The 21,807-nt window shown below is 42.0% G+C and overlaps 1 protein-coding gene across 1 annotated transcript in view; it reads left to right on the forward strand.

Moving 5' to 3' along the window:
* Positions 1 to 415: 415 nt before the first annotated feature.
* The window catches only part of TRIM2 (tripartite motif containing 2), a 49,445-nt gene continuing 28,053 nt past the window's right edge, over positions 416 to 21,807 (forward strand). The window contains exons 1-5 of the mRNA XM_080796797.1: positions 416 to 595; positions 4,232 to 4,469; positions 17,086 to 17,237; positions 18,419 to 18,599; positions 19,683 to 20,406. Of these exons, the coding sequence (XP_080652923.1) occupies positions 462 to 595; positions 4,232 to 4,469; positions 17,086 to 17,237; positions 18,419 to 18,599; positions 19,683 to 20,406 (1,429 nt within the window). The 5' untranslated portion in view covers positions 416 to 461. The remainder of the gene's footprint in view (positions 596 to 4,231; positions 4,470 to 17,085; positions 17,238 to 18,418; positions 18,600 to 19,682; positions 20,407 to 21,807) is intronic.

The raw sequence follows: 21,807 nt of genomic DNA on the forward strand, positions 1-21,807 counted from the left end.
TCCCGGGATCATGACCTGAGCCGAAGGCAGCCGCTTAATCAACTGAGCCACCCAGGTGCCTCACAGACTATATTTTAATAAGACTGTAGGCATATAGTCAAATATAGTCATGAATGAAGACATGAACCGGCAGAGCTATATAAGTATTTATCCCCTCAACTGTGTCTGCTTTGAAACCCGGCAAACATTCCTCTTTAGACAACACACTTCTTCTAATTTGTTTCCTTTGCATGGTGAGCATGTGACCATTTTACTGATTTACAAAATCAACAGGCATTGAGGGTTGGTTATGGTCATTTTGAGGTCACCGGCATGGACTTCTCCCTGTATTCATAGCACAACGCCTATAGGGAATGGACCAATGATTGATGTGTACTTACAAGTTATTATGTATATTTCCTGTCTGACAGCAGCAGCGTGCAGGGTCAAAGACAGCCGGCCTCCCATGTCAGTGGTCTAGGATGGCCAGTGAAGCCACCAACATCCCAAGTCCTGTGGTGCGCCAGATTGACAAGCAGTTTCTGATCTGCAGTATATGCCTGGAACGGTACAAGAATCCCAAGGTTCTCCCCTGTCTGCACACTTTCTGCGAGAGGTAAGCCTCCTTTGTACCCAGAGAAGAGAGGTTCACAGATCGATCTCTTACAACCCACTAAAGAGTTCTTTCCAGAATTCTCCTTTTACCTGGGGGCACAATAAGTCTTTTGTGCTTATGATAGACATCTAGAAACATAATCATGAGTTGCCAATAATTTACTCTATTTTAAATGATTATAAGTGAGAGAAAGTAATCCAGTAGCTATAGATTCATCTCCCCAGGACATGGAGCATTAAATATTTTAAGATTTAAAAATTTAAGATTTTTCCTTTGTTCTTTGTCAAACAATTTTTGCTGAGCACAGTTCCCTCACAGAGGATCTTTGGCGAGGGCCAACTAAAAATCTGTTATTTCCTTCCAAAGAACACATCAGTAAGATACCTAGGTATTGAGGAGTTAGTTAAAAGGGAGCACTTCGGGCGCCTGGGTGGCTCAGTGGGTTAAGCCACTGCCTTCGGCTCAGGTCATGATCTCAGGGTCCTGGGATCGAGTCCCGCATCGGGCTCTCTGCTCAGCAGGGAGCCTGCTTCCCTCTCTCTCTGCCTGCCTCTCTGTCTACTGTGATCTCTCTCTGTCAAATAAATAAATAAAATCTTTAAAAAAAAAAAAAGGGAGCACTTCCTCTCAAAGATACTTCAGAAGATATATACTAAGGAACATAGGATGTTTCGGATGAAGAAAAGACTGTGTGTATGAAATAATTGTAAATTACCTGAATATGCAATTTGCTATGTGTGAAAACACATTTCTTTATCCTTCTTGAATAGTTTTTTCCATTGAGTTACTCAGTTATCAAAATACATCTTTACCTTCTTATTTAACTTAGCATGTAAACAATTAAGCATATAAAGTTTGTAGGTAATAAGGTTGTATTTTTTTTCCTTAAAAACAAATATGGTAATTATGTTTATAGCATCTTGTTAAATACATTTTCTATTACTATTAAACAGACATAATTAAAACTCGTTAATTATTATTATAGAAGAGGAAATTGGCATTTCCAATGGCTTTAAATCACTGCTAATTACATTTGCCATCAATTTCATATACATTTGTTAAAGGTGATTTACTTTGGAAGATGTCAGTTGCAACAGAATAACCATACCTTCCAGGCCATGGATAGAGGGAGAAGGTGGATTTGTTCCTGGTCATTGTGGTTTTTTGTCTGTTTGCTTTTTAGAGGGTTATTTTGGTGTGTGTGTGTGTGTGTGTGTGTGTGTAGAGTTTTGTTTGTTTTAGTGGTGTTATTTAGGACACTAGCGCCTTTTACTTTATTCATTTTGTACTTTGATGTATGTATGTTGTAATTCATATTCCAAAATGACTAAATGGAGAGTGATTTTTCTCCTCCCCACTTAATGGGTATATGTAAAACATGAACACCAGCTAAATGTCCCTCTGCCCCTGGGCTTACTTGGTACGATCATTATTTGATGTGCAGCAGTCGGCCTCTTTCTATACAGCACTGAGGGCCACTCGGTCTGAGCTTGTCTGAGCTGCCTCTCTGCCCTTGCTCAATGCCCAGACAGGCAGTTGTTTGACTCCCATTTACTTGATCTGAGAGGTAAGAAGCAACACTTCTGGGCTGTCCTGGGTCTGCCCCCAGCCTTCTTGGTTGGGTCTAGCCCCATCCACTTCGGTTCCTCCATCTGATGGCCGGTGGTGGAGATTTTCAAGATCCTATCGCAAGTCCCTATGTAATATGCGGAATGAGTTTTGAGAAGGTCACTCTGGTTGCAATATGGAGAAAGGTTAGAGGATTTGAGGGTGGGTGACAGTACAGAACTATTCCAAAAACCCAGGAAAGGATGGTGTAAATCAGATGATAAGAACTGGAAACATTGGAAGGTATTTAGGCATTTCCAGCCCGGTAGGTTGGATGTGGAAAACGGACACTAAGGAAATGACTGTTTTCAGCTCGGCTCCCAGTACCTGCTTTGCCTAGTTGAATGGATGGAGGTACTGCTCATTGAGAGAGGAAGAGGACCTGGTTTGGGGGTAGAACATAGCTTTGGGTTTGGACATACCAAGTTTTAGGACCCGTGAGACATCTAAGAGGAAATGCCAAGAAAGCTGTTGGCGTAGAGATCAGGGGCTCAGAGGAGACGTCTGTGGAAGAAATAGAAATATGGGAGTGTTGTACGTATGGCCGTGGATATGATGTCCCTGCGAGACACACAGAGACTGTGTGGCTCAGCAGGAAAGACAGAGCACATCGGAGAACCAAGTACGTGAATTGTCACAAACAAGGGAAGATAAAGTTTCAAAAGAGAATAGCTGGGAGGCAGTGGTCAAGTTTTGATGAGCGCCACTGAGAAAGGAGTAAAAAATGTCTATTGTCTGGATGTAGATGCCCTCAGTGACCTTAGCAAAAGCTGTTTTGTTTCTGGTATTGATTCAGAGATAGCTACTTCTGGGACATAGGAAAGTCAATTAACCTCCTTGATGTCAGTTTCCTTATGTACATAGTAAGGGGAATGAGACTAGATCAGAGGATTTCAAATTCCACTTGGTGGAGCAACAGGGAAACATTGTGCACAGTAGTTATGGAGAGCGTAGGTTCTAATGCCCAGTTGCCTGGATTTGCACTGGGTTTGCCCAGTGCCCTTTTCCACTGGAGTTCTGAAAGCAACTTTGCTTCCCTCTGCCTGTGTTCCTTCATGCGTCTAAAGTACCTACTCCATGGGGTTATTGCAAGTACTTTGAATCTAGCAAGCAGCACATATGTAAGTCATTATTAACAATGCATTTTGCTAATTATATGATTGAGTTAATCAATTGCCTGTTGAGTAGAGGCAAGAAGAGATCATGTTGATGTGTCTCTGGGTGTCCTATCCCTGCTTCAAACACAATATTTTCCCCGGGATATGGTTTTCTTTTCTTTTCTTTCTTTTTTTTTTTTTTTAAAAGATTATTTATTTATTTATTTATTTGAGAGAGTGAGAGAGAGCATGAGAGGGGAGAGGTCAGAAGGAGAAGCAGACTCCCCGCTGAGCAGGGAGCCTGATGCAGGACTCGATCCTGGGACTCCAAGACCATGACCTGAGCAGAAGGCAGTCACTTAACTAACCGAGCCACCCAGGCGCCCCTCGGGATATGTTTTTAACATCTGAGATCTGCTTATGCATTTGTACGTAAAAAAACATTTCAACACTAATGAAAAACTTTGACCCATTTCTCCCCATTGTAAAAGTCCACAAGTCTGTGAACAGGACACTGGATATTCTTGAACAGTGCTTCCCAACCTTTAATTGTGCATAAACCCCCCCGGGGACCTGATTCAAGCAGGCCCGGAGTAGGACCTAAGATTCTGCACTTCTTCCAAACTCCCTGGAGAGGCCAGTGCTGCTTGAGCATGGCGAGGCTCCATGGAACACCACCAGAGTCAATGATATCTTTCTCCTTGAGCATCATCACTAACCGCATCAGCTGATGGTGCCCATGTGAGTACACCTTACCTCTTGGTTCAGGAAATCTTATTTTCCTAGAAAAGGAGACTCGAGTGGGAGTTTCTGCAAAGGAGCCCATACAGATGCAGAGAACATGTGTGCCACCTGTGAAAGGAGGTGGTCCCGTTCTAGCCCGTGAGCCCCTTGTGCTGACAGTCCCCCTGCTTCTGCCCCCCCCCCACAGGTGCCTGCAGAACTACATTCCCGCCCACAGCCTCACCCTCTCCTGCCCTGTGTGCCGTCAGACCTCCATCCTGCCCGAGAAGGGGGTGGCCGCGCTCCAGAACAACTTCTTCATCACGAACCTGATGGACGTGCTGCAGCGAACGCCGGGCAGCGACGCTGAGGAGTCCTCCATCCTGGAGACGGTCACCGCGGTGGCTGCGGGAAAGCCTCTCTCTTGCCCAAACCACGATGGGAATGTAAGTGAGTGCAGCTCGGGCATGGCCTGGCTTCCAGCTGGGTGGGCTTCAGGCGGTCAGAGATTAGGCGCTCAGAACTCCATCCTGAAAATGGGCAGTTAAAAGGTATTCTTCGCAACGCTCAGACTGTTTTGCCTGCTAATGTGCTCTGATCAAATGCATGTAAATAATAAAATCAGTCTTCGTTGGGTCTAATAGCACCCAGGAGACAGACCCATATTTGCGAAGTGGGTATTCTGAGACCCACATAAACATCTGTAGAGTAAATTATGGATAAAGACTCAATAATAGATAAATTCTCCAAATTGAGAATGATGATTAAAATGTTAATTAGTTAGAGTTCTTTGTTTTTCTTATGAGGGAAATGTTTCCCATGCTCCATGAAGCCCTAATCCTTCATAATACATAGAATCTGAAGACATGTGAATCCTTGATAATAGGTTATAGATGATGAATTTCAAACATATTTCCTGCTAGTAGCAAGCATAACTATTAGAAACCTAGGAGGACCCGTGTGTACCATCAAATAACTGATTCACAATAGCTCAGCCCCTTGAAGAGACTGCATTGCCTAAGCACTGGCTTTGGATTCTGATTGCCTGGTTCAAATCCCGCTCTTCGACTTCTTCTCTGTGTCAGTTCTGCCAGGTTTATTAAATTCTCTGTGTCTCACGTCCTCATCTGTAAAAAAGGAAGTAGTAGTAGTATTTACCGCATGGGATTACTTGGAGAATTAGATGTTTAAGGCACAGAAAGCATCATAGTAAGCTCTTGATAAATGTTACCTATTGAAATAATTTCTTATCAATGACTCTATTCCTTTTTTCTTTATAATGGCCACTTCAAAAGTATTAGAAACTGCTTATAATAGAAGGCCTAGAGATAATAAAATCACTATCAAGCAAGCTATCAATTATTATTGTTAGAGCAGAGCAATAATTATTAGCCATAACAATTACTTATTTACTTCATTTCATACCACTCTGTCTGCCCACTACACCCCAGCCTCATTGGCCTAGAACTTGCCAAGTAGTTTCCTATCTTGGGGCTTGACTGTTCTCTCAGCCTTCTGCCTACAGTGCTCCATGTTCCCTGTGTGGCTAGCTCACTCTCATCCTTCATATTTCAGCTCCGATTTCTTCTACACAGAGCAGTCTTCTCTAACTGCCTGTCTGAGGCAGACCACCTCTGACACCCAGTTCCTGGGCCTTACATCACTTTCTTGATTTCCTTCATGCCATTCACTGGGCTCTGCTTGCCTTCATCTGTGTATTTGCTGGCCAGTTGATCCACTGGTGTTACTTTTAGAAAGTGAAATCCAGGGGCGCCTGGGTGGCTCAGTCGGTTAGGTGCCTGCTTTTGGCTCAGGTCATGATGTCAGGGTCCTGGGATCGAGTCCCGCATCCGGCTCCCTGCTCAGTGGGGAGCCTGCTTCTCCCTCTCTTCTCCACCTGCACTGTCACTCTCTCTCTCTTTCTCAAATAAATAATTAAAATCTTGAAAAAATATTAAAAAAGAAAGTGAACTCCGGAAGGGCAGGGAACATGTTCACCGTTATATTCCTAGCACTAAGCACAGTGTCTTATACATGGAAATATAGAACTAAACAGAGGCCGTATATTCTGAACTTGCTATAGCAAAGAGTCAGCCACCACCGCTTGTGTTTTGGCAGAGACTCAAAGGCAGGCAGAGGAATGGGAAAGCTCTACAGTAGACAAAGGGGAAGGCTTTAGGGTTGCTCTGACTGGACTCTGTTGGCATGGGGAAGCTGGAGGCAGGCTAACTAGAAGTGGGGCATTGCATGTGACTGTTTAGGGGTATATATTTGGTTTTCTCTGGTTGATATTAAATGGAAGTGGGGACAAATTTACAGAAGCTCTCCATAATCCATTCCTAGCCATTTGGGGCCAACTGTCAGAGATGTTATTGTTTAGCTTTTTGGATTATTAGTGGAGATAGTATTCTGTAGGAAGTAGCAGGCTGGCTTCCCGGCTTGTTTATTGTAGGTTAAGGGGTCGCTTTCCTGGACAGGATGTGGGTTAGGGTTCTATTTTTTTTTTTTTTTTAAAGATTTTATTTATTTATTTGTCAGAGAGAGTGAGCACAGGCAGACAGAGAGGCAGGCAGAGGCAGAGGGAGAAGCAGGCTCCCTGCTGAGCAAGGAGCCCGATGTGGGACTCGATCCCAGGACGCTGGGATCATGACCTGAGCCGAAGGCAGCCGCTTAACCAACTGAGCCACCCAGGCGTCCCAAGGGTTCTATTTTTATATATGATCTGGCCTTTGTCCATGTGTGAATTCAGTCTCTTAGAAGTCAGTCGGTACATATTTGTTGAATGAATGTGCCAGATACCATGCTTGACTTTGTGCACACCCCTCGGCAAAGTAGGTATTAGTTACCTTCATTTTATTTATTTATTTATCTGGTTGTCTGTTTATTTCTTTTTATTTACCTCCATTTTATAGACCAAGAAACTGAAGTTTGAACAGTTTTAAGTCCCAAAGCTGATTGACACATCGTAAAAGCTAGACCAGGAAGCAATAAAATCCTGAGCTTTTAGGTACCCAGAATAAGAGAGACATTGCAGATTCCATATCTTTCATTATTTAATTGAAAGCACATCAGGCTGTCAATAACCGTGGTTTTCTATGCAATGTTCTCCAAGGGAGAATTACCATGTAAGTTTTGTAAAAGGAACTTTAAAAGGTGCCTTCAATTAGTTTGAGTATTTTTTTTTAAGATTTTATTTATTTATTTATTTGGCAGAGAGAGAGAGAGAGAGAGAGAAGGAACACAAGCAGGGGGAGTGGGAGAGGGAGAAGCAGGCTTCCCTCGGAGCAGGGAGCCCAATGCAGGGCTCAATCCCAGGACCCCAGGATCATGAGCTGAATTAAAGGCAGATGCTTAACGACTGAGCCACCCAGGTGCCCCTGTTTAAGTTTTCTTCTTATGACTGTCTCTCACAATGGCTCCTGCTGAAGCCGTCTCCTCCTAGAGCTCACATTCTAAATACTAGACTGTGAGGGCATTTCTACCAGGTACAAGAGTTGTCTTGAAGTTAGTCCAGGCATGAAGCTCTCTGGAAATCTGCTTTGATAGAGGAGCGAAGTTTTAGGACTATTAGGAGATCTACTCTAGACACGTCTAAATTTGGGATGTAGAGAGCAATTGTATAGAATGAGAAATATTGACAACTGTAAAGATTACATCAATAAGTGAAGGTAGGGGCGCCTGGGTGGCTCAGTGGGTTAAGTCTCTGCCTTCGGCTCATGTCATGATCCCAGGGTCCTGGGATTGAGCCCCGCATCGGGCTCTCTGCTCAGCAGGGAGCTTGCTTCCCCCTCTCCCTCTGCCTGCCTCTCTGCCTACTTGCGATCTCTCTCTCTCTCTGTCAAATAAATTAAAAAATAATAATAAAAATAAGTGAAGGTAAGAGGGTCATGAATTCAGGCAACAGCCTGTAGCTCCTTGCAGTGAGAGCATGGAGATGGGCGCTGGGGGTGGGAGCATAGGTGAGTTGAAGGATACTGGGAGGAGCCTAGAAAGACAACTGGGGAGAGATTGTGAAAGCTATGAATATCATGGAGGAAATGTTTGACCTAAATTTCGTATGCAATAGAGAAACATGAAAACCTTTTAAGTAGGAGATGGATATTTTCCTGGACTTATGGAGTAGCAGAGATGCAAGGCTGCAACAGCAATTTTGAGTTTATTGAGTGGTCCAGATAAGAGATGCTGAGGGGTGGGAGAATGACATCAATGGACCTGGAGAAGAGAGGATGAATTTCAGAGAAGACAGTACTCTTTCACTTGAGAATCTGCCTCCCACAAATAAAACGTCATATGCTAAAATCTGTTCAACTAAGCCGTTAAGACTATGAGAATTTGAGCCATTAAAATTGGTTGTAAACTAGGTCACCAAAATCCATCAGTATTTTTTCCCTTGTGTAGACCAAGTTCATATACCACAATGCACTGAAGTTGCATTAGTAACATACATTATAGAAAAACCCCAGACCTTTATTAAAAGCTCATAATTATTTAGTCAAAAAAACCTGCAAAATTAGACGATTTACAACATAGTGAAAGTGAAAACCTTATCTATTAAATGTATAGGGTAAAGTCCAATCTGTACTCAGGAAATTTTATAGGTTTATTTTCCTTTATTTAAAAAGTTCAATTCAAAGAATTAGGGAAAACAAAGTAAGTATATGGAACCAAAGAGCAAGAAAATAATAAAGATAAACTTAGTTTGAAGATAATAAAACAATTGAGTTAATAAATCGATGAGCTGTTTTTTTTTAATTAATGAAATAATTTGACACCTGATAAACCAACAAAAGGGAAATGTGCCTATATCAAATTAGGACTAATAAAGAGATACCAGTACAGCTAAAAGGATTTTTTAAAGAGTTATTTATTTATTTGAGAGAGAGAGCTAGTACATGAGAAGAAGGAGGGGCAGAGGGAGAGGGACAAGCAGACTCCCTGCTAAGTGGGAAGCCGAACCTGGGGCTTGACTCAGCACCCTGAGATCATGACCAGAGCCACCCAGGCACCCCAACAGTAACTGTAAAATTCTTAATTAAAATGCCCCAGCAAATTCATATTATGTAAGAATTAATAATTAAAGAAAATTATGAATATCACGAGAGAAAATGGGCAAAGAACTCAGAAAATTCGCAGAGGATAGAAAATGGCTAATTATCATATGAGAAAAATGTCAAACTTCACAAATAATCACATCTTTTCAAATTAGGTACAGGTTTTTAAAGATAATAGGTAGTGCTGATGAGGATAGGGGAGACATGTTCCTATGCCGTTGGGGGGAGCTCACATTCTAAGTACTAGACGGGAGCTCACATTGAATTGCTCTACAGAAAGTTTGTGTCAATTTGTCAAACTGCAATGAGTGTTTTATGCAACTTCCTATCCTTTCATTCAGTAATTCCACGAATAGAAATATTTCTGAGGAAACTGCTGGAGAAGAGAATGAAGATAGAAGAATGTTAATTGAAAATTTTATGTGATAGCAAAATTGGAAATAATCTGAACGTGCAATATTAGGGAAATGGTTACGTCATGGTTAAGTCCCTATAACTGGTTATTGGGTAGCCACTGAAATTGATGTTATGGTAACAAGTGACATTTTTCCAATATGTGAGTATGATCGTGTGTTTATATAGACCTTTGTTTTTAATTAGTAAGAACACCCTGTATATGCAGTATAGAAAGGAGAAGGATATTCTGTGCCGCCTGAGGTACAAACAGAATTTCTAAAGATGTATTTCCTGAGCACAGCTCAGCAAATGAGACCCTTGGATCCCGCAAGCTGCTAAGCAGAATCACTCTTAGAGATGCTGATTCCAGCAAAGTTAAAGAATCCTTTAGGTTAAAACTTTGTCTTGTCCCTCTACAAAAAACGCATCACATCAAATCCACTAAAAAATCTCTCTAGAGTTTGAACCTCCTTGAGGTAGATGATGCTATTTAAAGCATGTTTTGGCAGCGCCTGGGTGGCTCAGCTGGTTAAGCGTCTGCCTTTAGGTTTCGCCTCAGGTCAAGATCCCAGGGTCCCAAGATCAAGTCCCAGCAGACTCCCTGGAGTCTGCTTCTCCCTCTGGCCCTCTCCCCTCTCATGCTCTCTCTCATTCTCTCTCTCTCTCAAATAAATAAATAAAATCTTTTTTAAAAAGTTTAAAAAATAAATAAAGCATTGTTTGGGTGCTTTCTCTGTGCTGGAATCATGTAATTTATAAACCAGCAAGAGGCCTTGGAAATTAACAGCATGTGTCTTGAATCATTCTATTGTTTCATCAAAGATTGTAGGAGTTCACTGCTGCTGCTTTGAAACAGGGGTCCTCATTGCATATTCAAGTCAAATACATGCAGTATTGCAGATAAATTGCTGCAGCTAATTGCCATGGGTAAATCTTTAAAAACAATTCAAGCATCTGAAGGTTAATAAAATCAGGTAATTAACAATAAAGCAGGATGTTGCCCTCATAACTGCCTGGTGCTGATTAGCACACGTGGATGAAAGCCTGTCATTTGCTTTAAGTGCTGTGACACTATCTGTCTTCTAATTAAACTGTCATGGCTGTATTGTCCAATACAAAGAAGAATGGGAATAGTGGTCAGGGGTTTAAGAGGTTCTTTGCACGTAAAGCAGACATTTGCACTCATGCTCGTGGTCCCTGGAACACAAATGATCATTAAACCCTGTTATGGCTTGCTTAGGCACCTTACTAACGAGGATGTTAAGAGGTGCAAAGGAGAGAGCCTCATTAAGAATGCCGTGCCCACTAACAAGTCCCCACTTCCACAAGCCCCAGTGTGGCCATAAGGCCCTGACCACCCTTCCCAGTATGTTAGTAATGCATACTTCTTGCCTTGTCATTTTCACAAATGGTAACTACCTGTCAACAAAAATAAGCTAGTCCTAGTCTCTGGCCCATCCACCCTGGGAACACCAGCATCATATCACTCAAAATGGATGAGTTCCGCTGAGTCTCACACTTCAAACAGTGACCTCTCAGTCAAAGAGGTCAGAACGTGAGCACAAGCATTTGAGAATAACTGGTTGTTCACATTTCAGAATGATTCTAGGGCCTTTGTTTCCAAGAAACACTTAGGAGACCGAACGGGGGACAATTACCCAGGTACACTGCTGTCTCTTCAAAGATACGTTTCTTTTTTAATTAAGGGAAAATTCACATAACATAAGATTAAACAGCCACTTCAAGTTATACAACTCAGGCCGGCTCTTGATTTTGGCTCAGGTCATGATCTCAGGGTCCTGAGATCGAGCCCCACCCATGTCAGGATCTTCATTGGGCATGGAGCCTGCCTCTTCCCTCTGCCTCTTCTCCCCGCCCCGCTCCCACCCGCTTACTCTCCCTCTGTAAAAAAAAATAATTAAATAATTAAATAATAATAATAATAATAAATATTATATAATAAATAAAATTATATATTAATATATAATATATATTATATATTATATAACATGCATATAATATGTATTATATATAATTATATATAATAATAATAATAATTAAATAATAATTTAAAAAATTAAAATGTACAGTTCAGTGGTTTTTAGTATATTCATTCAACAGTTTGTGCAAATATCACCACTAATTCCAAAACTTTTTCATCAAGTCACTCCCCATTCTCTCTTTCCCCTAACCCCTGGCGACCACCAGTGTGCATTCTATCTCTATAGATGTGTCCGTTATAGACATTTGATATAAATCTGTCATAAGTTAAGGGCCCTTTTGAATCTGGATTCTGTCACTTAGCATAATGTTTCCAAAGTTCATCTACATTGTAGTATGTAGAACTTTGTGCCTTTTTTATGGATAAATAATATTTCATCATCTGGATATACCACAATTCATTTGTCCACTCATCAGTTGTTAGAGATTAGGGTTGTTCCCACTTTGGGGCTATTGTGAAAAATGCTTTGAACATTCATGTACAAGTTTTCGTGTGGATGTATGTTTTCAGTTTTCTTGGGTACATACCTAGGAGTGGAATTCCTGGGTCACATAATCATTCTGTACTTAGCTTTGAGGAGGCATCAAATTGTTTTCATAGTGACTTCTCCATTTTACATTCCCGCCAGCAAAGTAGGAGAGTTCTGATTTTTCCACATTTTCACCAACACTCGTTATTATCTGACTTTTTGAGTCTAGCCATCCTAGTTGGTATGGAGTATCTCTTCATGGTTTTGATTTGGATTTCCATAGTGATTAATAATGTTGAGCATATTTTTTTGTGCAAATTGGCCATTTGTATATTTTCTTTGGAGAAATGTCTCTCCAAGTCCTTTGCCAATTTTTGAATTGGGTTGTTGAGTTGTAGGGATTCTTTATGTGTTCTGGGTACTTCATCCTATCAGATATATGGCAAGCAAATATTTCTTCCTATTCTTTTCACTCTCTCTTTTTTTTTTAAAGCTTTTATTTTTAAGCAATCTCTGTACCCAATGTGGCGCTCAAACTCACAAGCCCGAGATGGAGAGTCACATCCTCTCTTGACTGAGCCAGCCAGGTGCCCCTCTTTTTACTTTCTTGATCGTATCTTAACAGTGCCCTTGATGCACCAGATTTTTTTTTTTATTAACATATAATGTATTATTAGCCCCAGGGGTACAGGTCTGTGAATCATCAGGCTTACACATTTCACAGCACTCACCATAGCACATCCCTCCCCAATGTGATGCACAAGATTTTTTGATGAGGTACAATTTATCAGCTTTTTGTTATTGTTACTTGTGCTGTTGGTGTCATATCTAGGAAACTGCTGCGAAATCGTAAGTCGTAAAGATTTACTCCTATTTTTTGTTCTAGGAGTTCTATAGTTTTAGCTTATATGTTTAGGCCATTAATCTATTTTGAGATAATTTTTGTAGATAGAGCAAAGTAAAGGTTCCACTTCATTCTTTTACCTGTGGATATCCAGTGGTCTTGGTATCATTTGCGGAAAAGGCTATTTTTTTCCTCCATCATGTGGTCTTGGCACCCTTGTCAAGAATCAGTTGACTATAAACACATGGTTTTATTTCTGGACTCACGGTTCTACTCCATTGTTCAATATGTCTAGCCTTATGTCAGTAACATAGTATTTTGATTATTCTAGGTTGGTACTAAGTTTTGAAATTGGGAAGTCTGAATCTTCCAAATTTTTTCCCCCAAGATTGTTTTGGCTGTTCAGGGTCCCATGTAATTCCATCTGAATTTTAGGAACAGCTTGTTCACTTCTGTGAAAAGAGATGCTTGAATTTTGATAGATATTTCACTAAATCAATAGATCAATTTGGGGCATGTTGCCCTCTTAACAATTTTAAGTCTTTGAGTTCATGAGCATGAATTATTTTTCCATTAATTTCCATTATTTAGGTATTCTTTCATTCTTTCAACAATGTTCTGTAGTTTTCAGTGTACAAGTCTTAAACCTTCTTGGTTAAATTTATTCTTAAGTATTTCCTGTTCCTTTGATGCTAGTATAAATGGAATTATTTTCTTGATTTCATTTTTGGATTGTTCATTGCAAAGTATTTAGAAATACAACTGATTTTTGTTTGTTGATCTTGTATCCTACAGCTTTGCTGAATTCATGTGTTAGTCCTAATAGTTTTGTGGGGGAGGGAGGCCTGGGTGGAGGGTGTATTCTTTAGGGCTTTCTATATATAAGATCAGATCATCTCGGAATGGAGAAATTCTTACTTCTTTCTTTCCAAAGTGTGTGCATTTTATTGCTTTTTCTTGCCTAAATGCCCTGGCTCGAACTTTTAGTACATTGCTGAGTAGAAATGGCAAGAGTGGTCATCCTTGCCTTGTTCCTTATCTTAGGGGATCACCATAAGGTATGATGTTAGTTGTAGGATTTTTGTAGAAACCTCTTATCAAGTTGAGAAGTATTCTTCTATTTCTAGTTTGGTAGGTGTTTTTAGCATGAAATGGTATTAGATATTGTCAATTTTTTTTTTCAGCATCAATTAAGATGACCATGTGGGTTCCCCCAACTTTATTCTATTAGTGTGGTGTATTACATAGACTAATTTTTGTATGTGAACCAACTTTGCAGTCCTGGGTTAAACTCCACTTGTTCATACTGTATAATCCTTTTAATATACAGCTTGATTCAGTTTACTGGTATTTAGTTAAGGATTTTTGCCTCTATATTCATAAGGGATATGAACTTTTCTTGTGATGTCTTTTGCTTTGGTGTTGGGGGTTGTTGGCCTAATAGAACAAGTTAGGGTATGTTCTCTCATCTTCTATTTTTTTAAGAGCTTGGAAAGATTGGTGTTAATTCTTCTTTAAATGTTTGGTAGAATTCATCAGTGAAGCCATCTGGACTTTTCTTTGTTGAAAGTTTTTTGAATACTGATTCAATATCCAATTATAGGTCTGTTCAAGTTTTCTATTTCTTCTTTGGGTCAGTTTTGGTAGTTTGTGTGTTTCTAAGAATTTATCCATTTTATCGATATTATTCAATTCGTTGGCATACAACTGTCCCTAGTATCCTGTTTGTCAATGTTGTTGATCTTTACAAAGAACCAACTTTTGGTTTCATTGATTCTCTCTATTGTATTTCCATTTTCTGTTTTATTTATCTCCACTTTCATCTTTTATTATTTTCTTTCTTCTTCTTGCTTTGGGTTTAATTTGTTCTTCTTTTACTAGTTCTTTAAGGTTGAAACTTAGATTATTGATTTGAGATCTTTCTTCTTTTTAAAGTAGGTATTTATAACTAACATTTTGCTCTGAGTGCTGTCTCGTAAGTTTCGGTATATTGGGTTTTCATTTTTACTCATCTCAAAGTATATTCTAATTTCCCTTGTGATTTCTTCTTTGACTCATTGTTCAAGAGTAAGTTATTTAATTTTCCAGGTTTCCTTCTGTTACAGATTTCTAATTTAATTCCATTGTGGCCAGAGAAGATACTTGTGTGATTTTAATCTTTTTAAATTTATCAAGACTTTTGTGACCTAATATATGGTCTATTCTGGAGAACCTTCCATGTGTACTTGACAAAAATGTGTGTTCTATTATTGAATAGAGCGTTCTATAGATGGCTGTTAGGCCTAGTTGCTTTATTGATCTTCCATCTAAGTGTTAGATCATTAATGAAAGTGGGTTATTGAAATCTCCAGCTATTGTTGGACTGTTCATTTCTCCCTTCAGTTCTGTCCATTTTTACTTCATGTATTTTGGGGCTCTGTTGTTGGGTACACATTTGCTTGTAATTGTCATATCTTCTTAATAAATTTATCATCTAATCATAATATAATGTCCTTCTTTATCTTTTGTAACAGCTTTTGTCTTAAAGTTTATTTTGTCTGATATTAGAATAGCCACTCCAGTTCCCTTTCTCTTTCTCTCTGTCTCTTTTTGGGGGAGGGGGAAGCGGGGAGAGGCAGAAGGAGAGGAAGAGAGAGAGAATCCTCAGCAGGCTCCACACCTAGGGCGGAGCTTACCGACCCAGGACTTCATCTCACAACCCTGAGTTCATGACCTGAGCTGAAATCAAGCATCCTGCGCTTAACTGAACCACCCAGGCACCCCACTCCTGCTCTCCTCTGATTACTCTTTGCATGGAATATTTTTTCACCCTTTTAATTTCAATCTATTTGTGTCTTTGACTCTAAAACGAGACTCTTATAGACAGCATACAGTTCATTCAAAGAGCAATTTTTGAATACTTACTTTGTGCAAGCAATTACTTAGGCTCTGGGTAAGAGACTTCCTGTGTTCAGGAACTTAATATCTTATAAATATTTCATAAAATGGGGTATAAATAAAGGTGCTTTGGTGGGAACATTCACTTTGTGAAAATCCACCAGTCTTTAGGAAGACTTTTGCCCTTTTCTGTATGTGTCTTATACTTTAAGAAAAAGTTCCCTCCAAGAAGCACTTCGAGAATTCAAAATTGGAAGAAGTTATTTTCAGCTGAGAGAATAGGGGAATGCCTTCACCCGGAAACTGACTTTTGAAAGGCTTTATGTTATATTGTTACTGAGAGTTCGTCATAATCAGGATAAGTGGCTTTATTTTCATGGAAGCAGATGATACCACCATCTTCATCTTCATCTTCATTATCATCATCATCATCATATCGTCAGTGCTGCTGCTTCATCATGCCAGTACCAAGCATCATCTACTTCTTCGTGCATATTAACCTACTGAATTCTCAAAGGAGCCCTAGGAAGTAGGTTACTATTATTGTCTTTATTTGACAGAGGAAAACTTGAGACACAGTGAAGTTACCTAAGTGGTAGAGCCAGAGTACAAATTGCTCCATACAGCTTATCTCTTATAGAAAGAGTATTAGTTCTCAAAGTATGGTTCAGGAACCCTTTGGGACTCAAGACCCTTTGTGGGGAGGGCAGTCCACAGATCAAAACTATATTTATAATAATACTAAGGCATTATATGCCTTTTTCACTCTCATTCTCTCAGGAGTGTACAGTGCAATTTTCCAGAGACAATATGATCTGTGCTATCACAAAAGATTGAATGCAGAAGCAGATATGAGAATCCAGTTGTCTTCTATTAAGCCAGACACTGAAGGAAATTTTACAAGTGGGAAACAATACCACTCTTCTCACATTTTTTTGTTTTGCCAAATAGAGTTATCTTTCATGAATTGTATTGTTCATGTTAACATTTAGTGGGCTTATAATATTGCTTTTAATAAATTAATAAATACTTAAAATTCTTGTTTCAGTTTTTCAGATAAATATCTATAGATACAATTCACATACATAAAAGCACTTTGGAATCCTCAGGCATTTATAAAGAGTGGGAAAGTGTCCTAAGATCACAGAGTTTGAGCATCACAGTCCCACGCTGTTCAGCTCTCAGGTAATAGCCACGGAAGAGCTGGTTTTGTGAGGACAGCAGCAGCTTTGGAGTCTGGCCCACCTCTGTTTGAGACCTGCACAGACAGTTTACCCTTCCTTTACTTCTGTGACACCGGACATACTGCCTACATCCTGGGGAAGCCATGAGCATTCCATGAGAAGGCCGACTAAAGGCCTAGCATATAGTAAGCACCCGATTAGTGGCATTGAACCAGACCTTGTTTTTGCGCTACCCACAGGTGATGGACTTCTACTGCCAGTCTTGCGAGACCGCCATGTGTCGGGAGTGCACTGAGGGGGAGCATGCGGAACACCCCACAGTCCCCCTCAAGGACGTGGTGGAGCAGCACAAGGCCTCGCTCCAGGTCCAGCTGGACGCCGTCAACAAAAGGTGCACACGCCTCCCCCAGACTCACGACTGGCTGAGCAGGAGGCTTGGCCTCTGGATCTCCGGCCTCAGTGGGATAATAGGTTCACGCTACCTAAATAAATTCTCCTTTGATGGTGGATCTGTAGTCATAAACTAGTGAGTGATAGGGTCATCCCCTGCCCCTTGGTAAAATTTCAACCTCCTTATGTTATGAGTGGTGGCATTTTTGTTTTAGTACCTTTGAATGACTAAATGAATAAAATACTTTCAGGGAAAATGCTCCCGGGAGATCCCTGAAATCTGTGCCTGAAATCAGGCTCTCTGAGTTTTTCTTAGTTGCTCTTTCTGACATATACTGGTATACTGGACCATTGTGTTGACTGTCACTAGCTTGTCTCTGTTTGAGCCCAGCAAAATAGTACCAACCAGTGATTGTTCAATTTTCCTTATGTTTCCCTGCTTCCAGCCTTACTCTTTGGCATGGAAATGAGGGGACAGGGTAGTTGTGCGATACATGAGAAAGACCAAAGAAAGGAAGTAAACAACCAGCTGAAAATCTGTCATCACCAACAGTTGTAGTGAGAAAAGTATGGTTATTCTATAATAATTAAAGGAACTTGGAAGCTTGCAAATGTTCCCAGGGAACTCAGAGTCTGGGTAAGTTTTTCATATGATTAGGTGAAAAGATACAGCTATATATTTAGAACAATGGTTCTCGATTGTGGGCAGTTATACCCTTGGAGGAATTTGGCAATGACCTGGAGACAGTTTGGTGTCACAGTTGCGTGTGGGGGTGCTGTTGGCATCTGGCAGAGGACAGGATGCTGTTAAACATCTTATAACACACAGGATAGTCCCCTGCAACAAAGAAGCACGTGGCCTACAATGTTATAGTGTCAAGTTGGAGAAGGCTTGCTTCAGAATGAGGAGAAGCCATGGTGTTTAGAGAGCCTCAAGACTTTGTACCATCAATTATTAAAATTAGATGATTGATTAGATAAAGTAGATGTGGACCCTCAAAGTCTCTTCTCTCAAAAGCAGTTAATTATGTCATGTCTTATTTATTCTGTTCTTCCGCTATTACTTTTTTGAAGATGATGAAAGGCAAAGAAAATGTTTTTTGACAAAACATAGTGTTTAGATAGATGTTTCTCTGTTTCTGGGTTGATGTTAAATAATGATCTTTAATGACTGTCCTCCAGGCTCCCAGAAATAGATTCTGCCCTTCAGTTCATCTCAGAAATCATTCATCAGTTAACCAACCAAAAGACCAGCATTGTGGATGACATCCATTCTACCTTTGATGAGCTCCAGAAGACTCTGAACGTGCGCAAAAGTGTGCTGCTTATGGAACTGGAAGTCAACTATGGCCTCAAACATAAAGTAAGATTCCAGCCATTCTCATAGATACACAGTAAGAGTCATGGTATCCTGGGCACCTCTCTGCACTAGCTTACTGTGTTCTAATAATAGCAAAGGGGACTCAGATGGGTCCTTAATGTCACTGTTGCATAGTAAACAGTAGTTTTCTTTTTTAAACAATTTACTTACTTATTTTAGAGAGCAAGAGAACGAGCAGAGCGGGGGAGGGACAGAGAGAGAAAGAGAGAAGGCTCTGTGTTGAGCTGGGAGCCTGAAGCCAGCTTGATCCTGGGATCCCAGGATCATGACCCCAGCTGAAGGCAGATACTTAATCAACTGAGCCACCCTGGTGCCCCAATAGTAGTTTTCATTTAATGGCACATCCAGCTCTTTTTATCTTCCTCTTTCAGGAAAGTTCTATGATTCTGTAACCATAAGGTCCAATTTATAATTTGACACAAGACAAGATTGAATATAAAGTCATGTTTTCAGGATTTAGGTTTAAGCTGGATTATTTTCCTTCCTTGATTATAACGTCTAATAGTCTCTTAATTGCTCTCTCATCTACACCAACCTGTTAGTCAACTTCCAAAAGAACCCTGACTGCGGCCTTTAACATGTCCAATCACAAAAACAGGGATCAAAAGCTTCTGCTATTAGGGTGTGGAGGGTTTTCATTAGTCTGGTTTCTGTTCCTTTAGGTGGCAACAAGGGATTTGGGGACTTCACGGAGAGATACTGAATAATGAATATTTCGGATGCCGGGCATAGCAATTTGTTTTCCCGGCTCCCAGTGGTGACGTTTCCGCTCGCCCCATCAAAAACACATGACCCAAGAAATATGTGTGTGGGAGAGTCTGGGAGAGGGGAAGGGAAAGAGGAGGTACCGGGAACGCAATTCAGAATCAGGCTTTAGAAGCCGGTTCGCTGGGCCGGATTAAGTACCCCCCGGGAGAGCCAGCGGCGCGGGCAGGTGCAGGACCCCGTGGTGGCCCGCGGAGGGCAGTGCCCCCGCGCGCCGGCGCGCAGCGTTCGATGTGCTGAGCTCGAGCGCCGCGGCAAGCGCTCACCCGACCTCGCTTCCCCCCACCCCCACCCCCGCAGGTCCTTCAGTCGCAGCTGGATACTCTGCTCGAGGGGCAGGAGAGTATAAAGAGCTGCAGCAACTTCACGGCGCAGGCCCTCAACCATGGCACGGAGACGGAGGTGCTGCTCGTGAAGAAGCAGATGAGCGAGAAGCTGAACGAACTGGCCGACCAGGACTTCCCGCTGCACCCGCGTGAAAACGATCAGCTGGATTTTATCGTGGAGACCGAGGGGCTCAAGAAGTCCATCCACAACCTCGGGACGATTTTAACCACCAACGCCGTCGCCTCCGAGACGGTGGCCACGGGCGAGGGGCTGCGGCAGACCATCATCGGGCAGCCCATGTCCGTTACCATAACGACCAAGGACAAAGACGGCGAGCTGTGCAAGACGGGCAACGCCTACATCACCGCCGAGCTGAGCACGCCCGACGGCAGCGTGGCGGACGGGGAGATCCTCGACAACAAGAACGGCACCTACGAGTTTTTGTACACTGTCCAGAAGGAAGGGGACTTCACCCTGTCGCTGCGGCTCTATGACCAGCACATCCGAGGCAGCCCGTTCAAGCTGAAAGTGATCCGGTCGGCCGACGTGTCTCCCACCACCGAGGGCGTGAAGAGGCGCGTGAAATCCCCGGGGAGCGGCCATGTAAAGCAGAAAGCGGTGAAGAGACCCGCCAGCATGTACAGCACTGGGAAACGAAAAGAGAATCCCATCGAAGACGATCTGATCTTTCGAGTGGGTAAGGAGAAGGCGCCGCCACGCCCCATTGTCTGAGCGCTGCTCTGGTTAAGGGGCGCCGGGGAAAGGGTTGCGGCAAATGGGAACCTTGCGGGTCGGGACTTGGACCTGTAGGCGCTGGGGGACACTGGGGTATTTTATTAGGTGAGTTTAGGCAGTCTTCTCCGGAAATTTTAGGATTTATTTCCCCCCTTTCCTCCCTCCTCCTCCTCCTTCCTTCTCCTCTTCCCTCCCTTCCTCTTCGCCCGTCAGCCTCTCTCCCCTCTGTCCTCCTCCTTCCCCCCAAGTCCTCCCCACCCTCCGCCCCCCATCTCTCCAATTCCCCTCTCTCTGGTTTCCATCCCTCCCTCCCTCTTTTCCCTTCTCTCCCCCCTTTCCCTTCCCCCCCCCACTTCTCCTTGTGCTCTCCTCTCTCCGCGTTTCCTCGCTGCCCCTTCCCCGCCTCCTCCTTTGTAACGCAAGTGCTGCATATTCATTGTGGAAAATTAGAAACGGAAAATAAGCAAAAAGAGAAAATAGAAAAAAATTACAGCACTCAACCCGAAATTTTGAAGGACATGTTGACCAACTCACCGCCCCCTGACCCCCCACTCCCGCCAAAGGAATGTCTTTAGCAGTAACTAAAGGCAGAGCGGTTGTTATTTGAGATCACTCCATTGTTTCTCTGAATCTGTCGGCTCCGGCTGCACTGTGGGCGGAGGGCCTAATGCCTCCCTCTCACCGCTTCTGTACCATAGGGCTGGGGATGGGGGACACGGAGCAGTACAAGTCGTGGTCACTTCCAGGTGTGTGTAGCTGGAGAGCAGCCCCAGAGAGGGGAGGGTGGGTGGAAAATACGGAGAATGGAATGGGGCTGGGGCGGAAACCCGGCGATGAGCCAATAGATTGGAGAATGCAAATCTCAAATTCCCTTGTCTGCTTTATTGCCTCTGATTTTAACTGTTTATTCTCTCAGTAGAAAGCAAACTAAAGGTAAATATCAATGGACTTTGTCTTCAGGACAAAGCCTGCCTTTTGGTTAAAGTTTCCAAAAGTACCTTTATCTTTATTATCCTGCATATCTTTCTGCCTCTTAAGTCCTGTGTTGCAGAATCTCTGAAAGGGCATTGCGTGGAGCCTGGGGTTCAAATAGATTGGGGAGACCTTAGCTTCAGTTAAGGAAAGTTGTTGTTGTTGTTGTTGTTGTTGTTGTTGTTGTTGTTGTTTTAACCCCAGAATCTTTAGAATCTGCCAGTGTGCCCTGTAAGTCTCCCAAGGCAGGAGAGGGATAACAGGCAGCACTTCCACAAAGCTTTCCTAAGCAGAGAACTTTTTCCATAGCAATCCTGGGAAACAAAGGCTCCTTGGAACCTCCTTGGCCAGCTGCTGCTCTTGTGTTAATACTGCATCTTGTAAAGGCCAT

Source organism: Martes martes (assembly GCF_963455335.1).
Source record: "Martes martes genome assembly, chromosome: 2".
In the NCBI taxonomy this organism is placed as follows: domain Eukaryota; kingdom Metazoa; phylum Chordata; class Mammalia; order Carnivora; family Mustelidae; genus Martes; species Martes martes.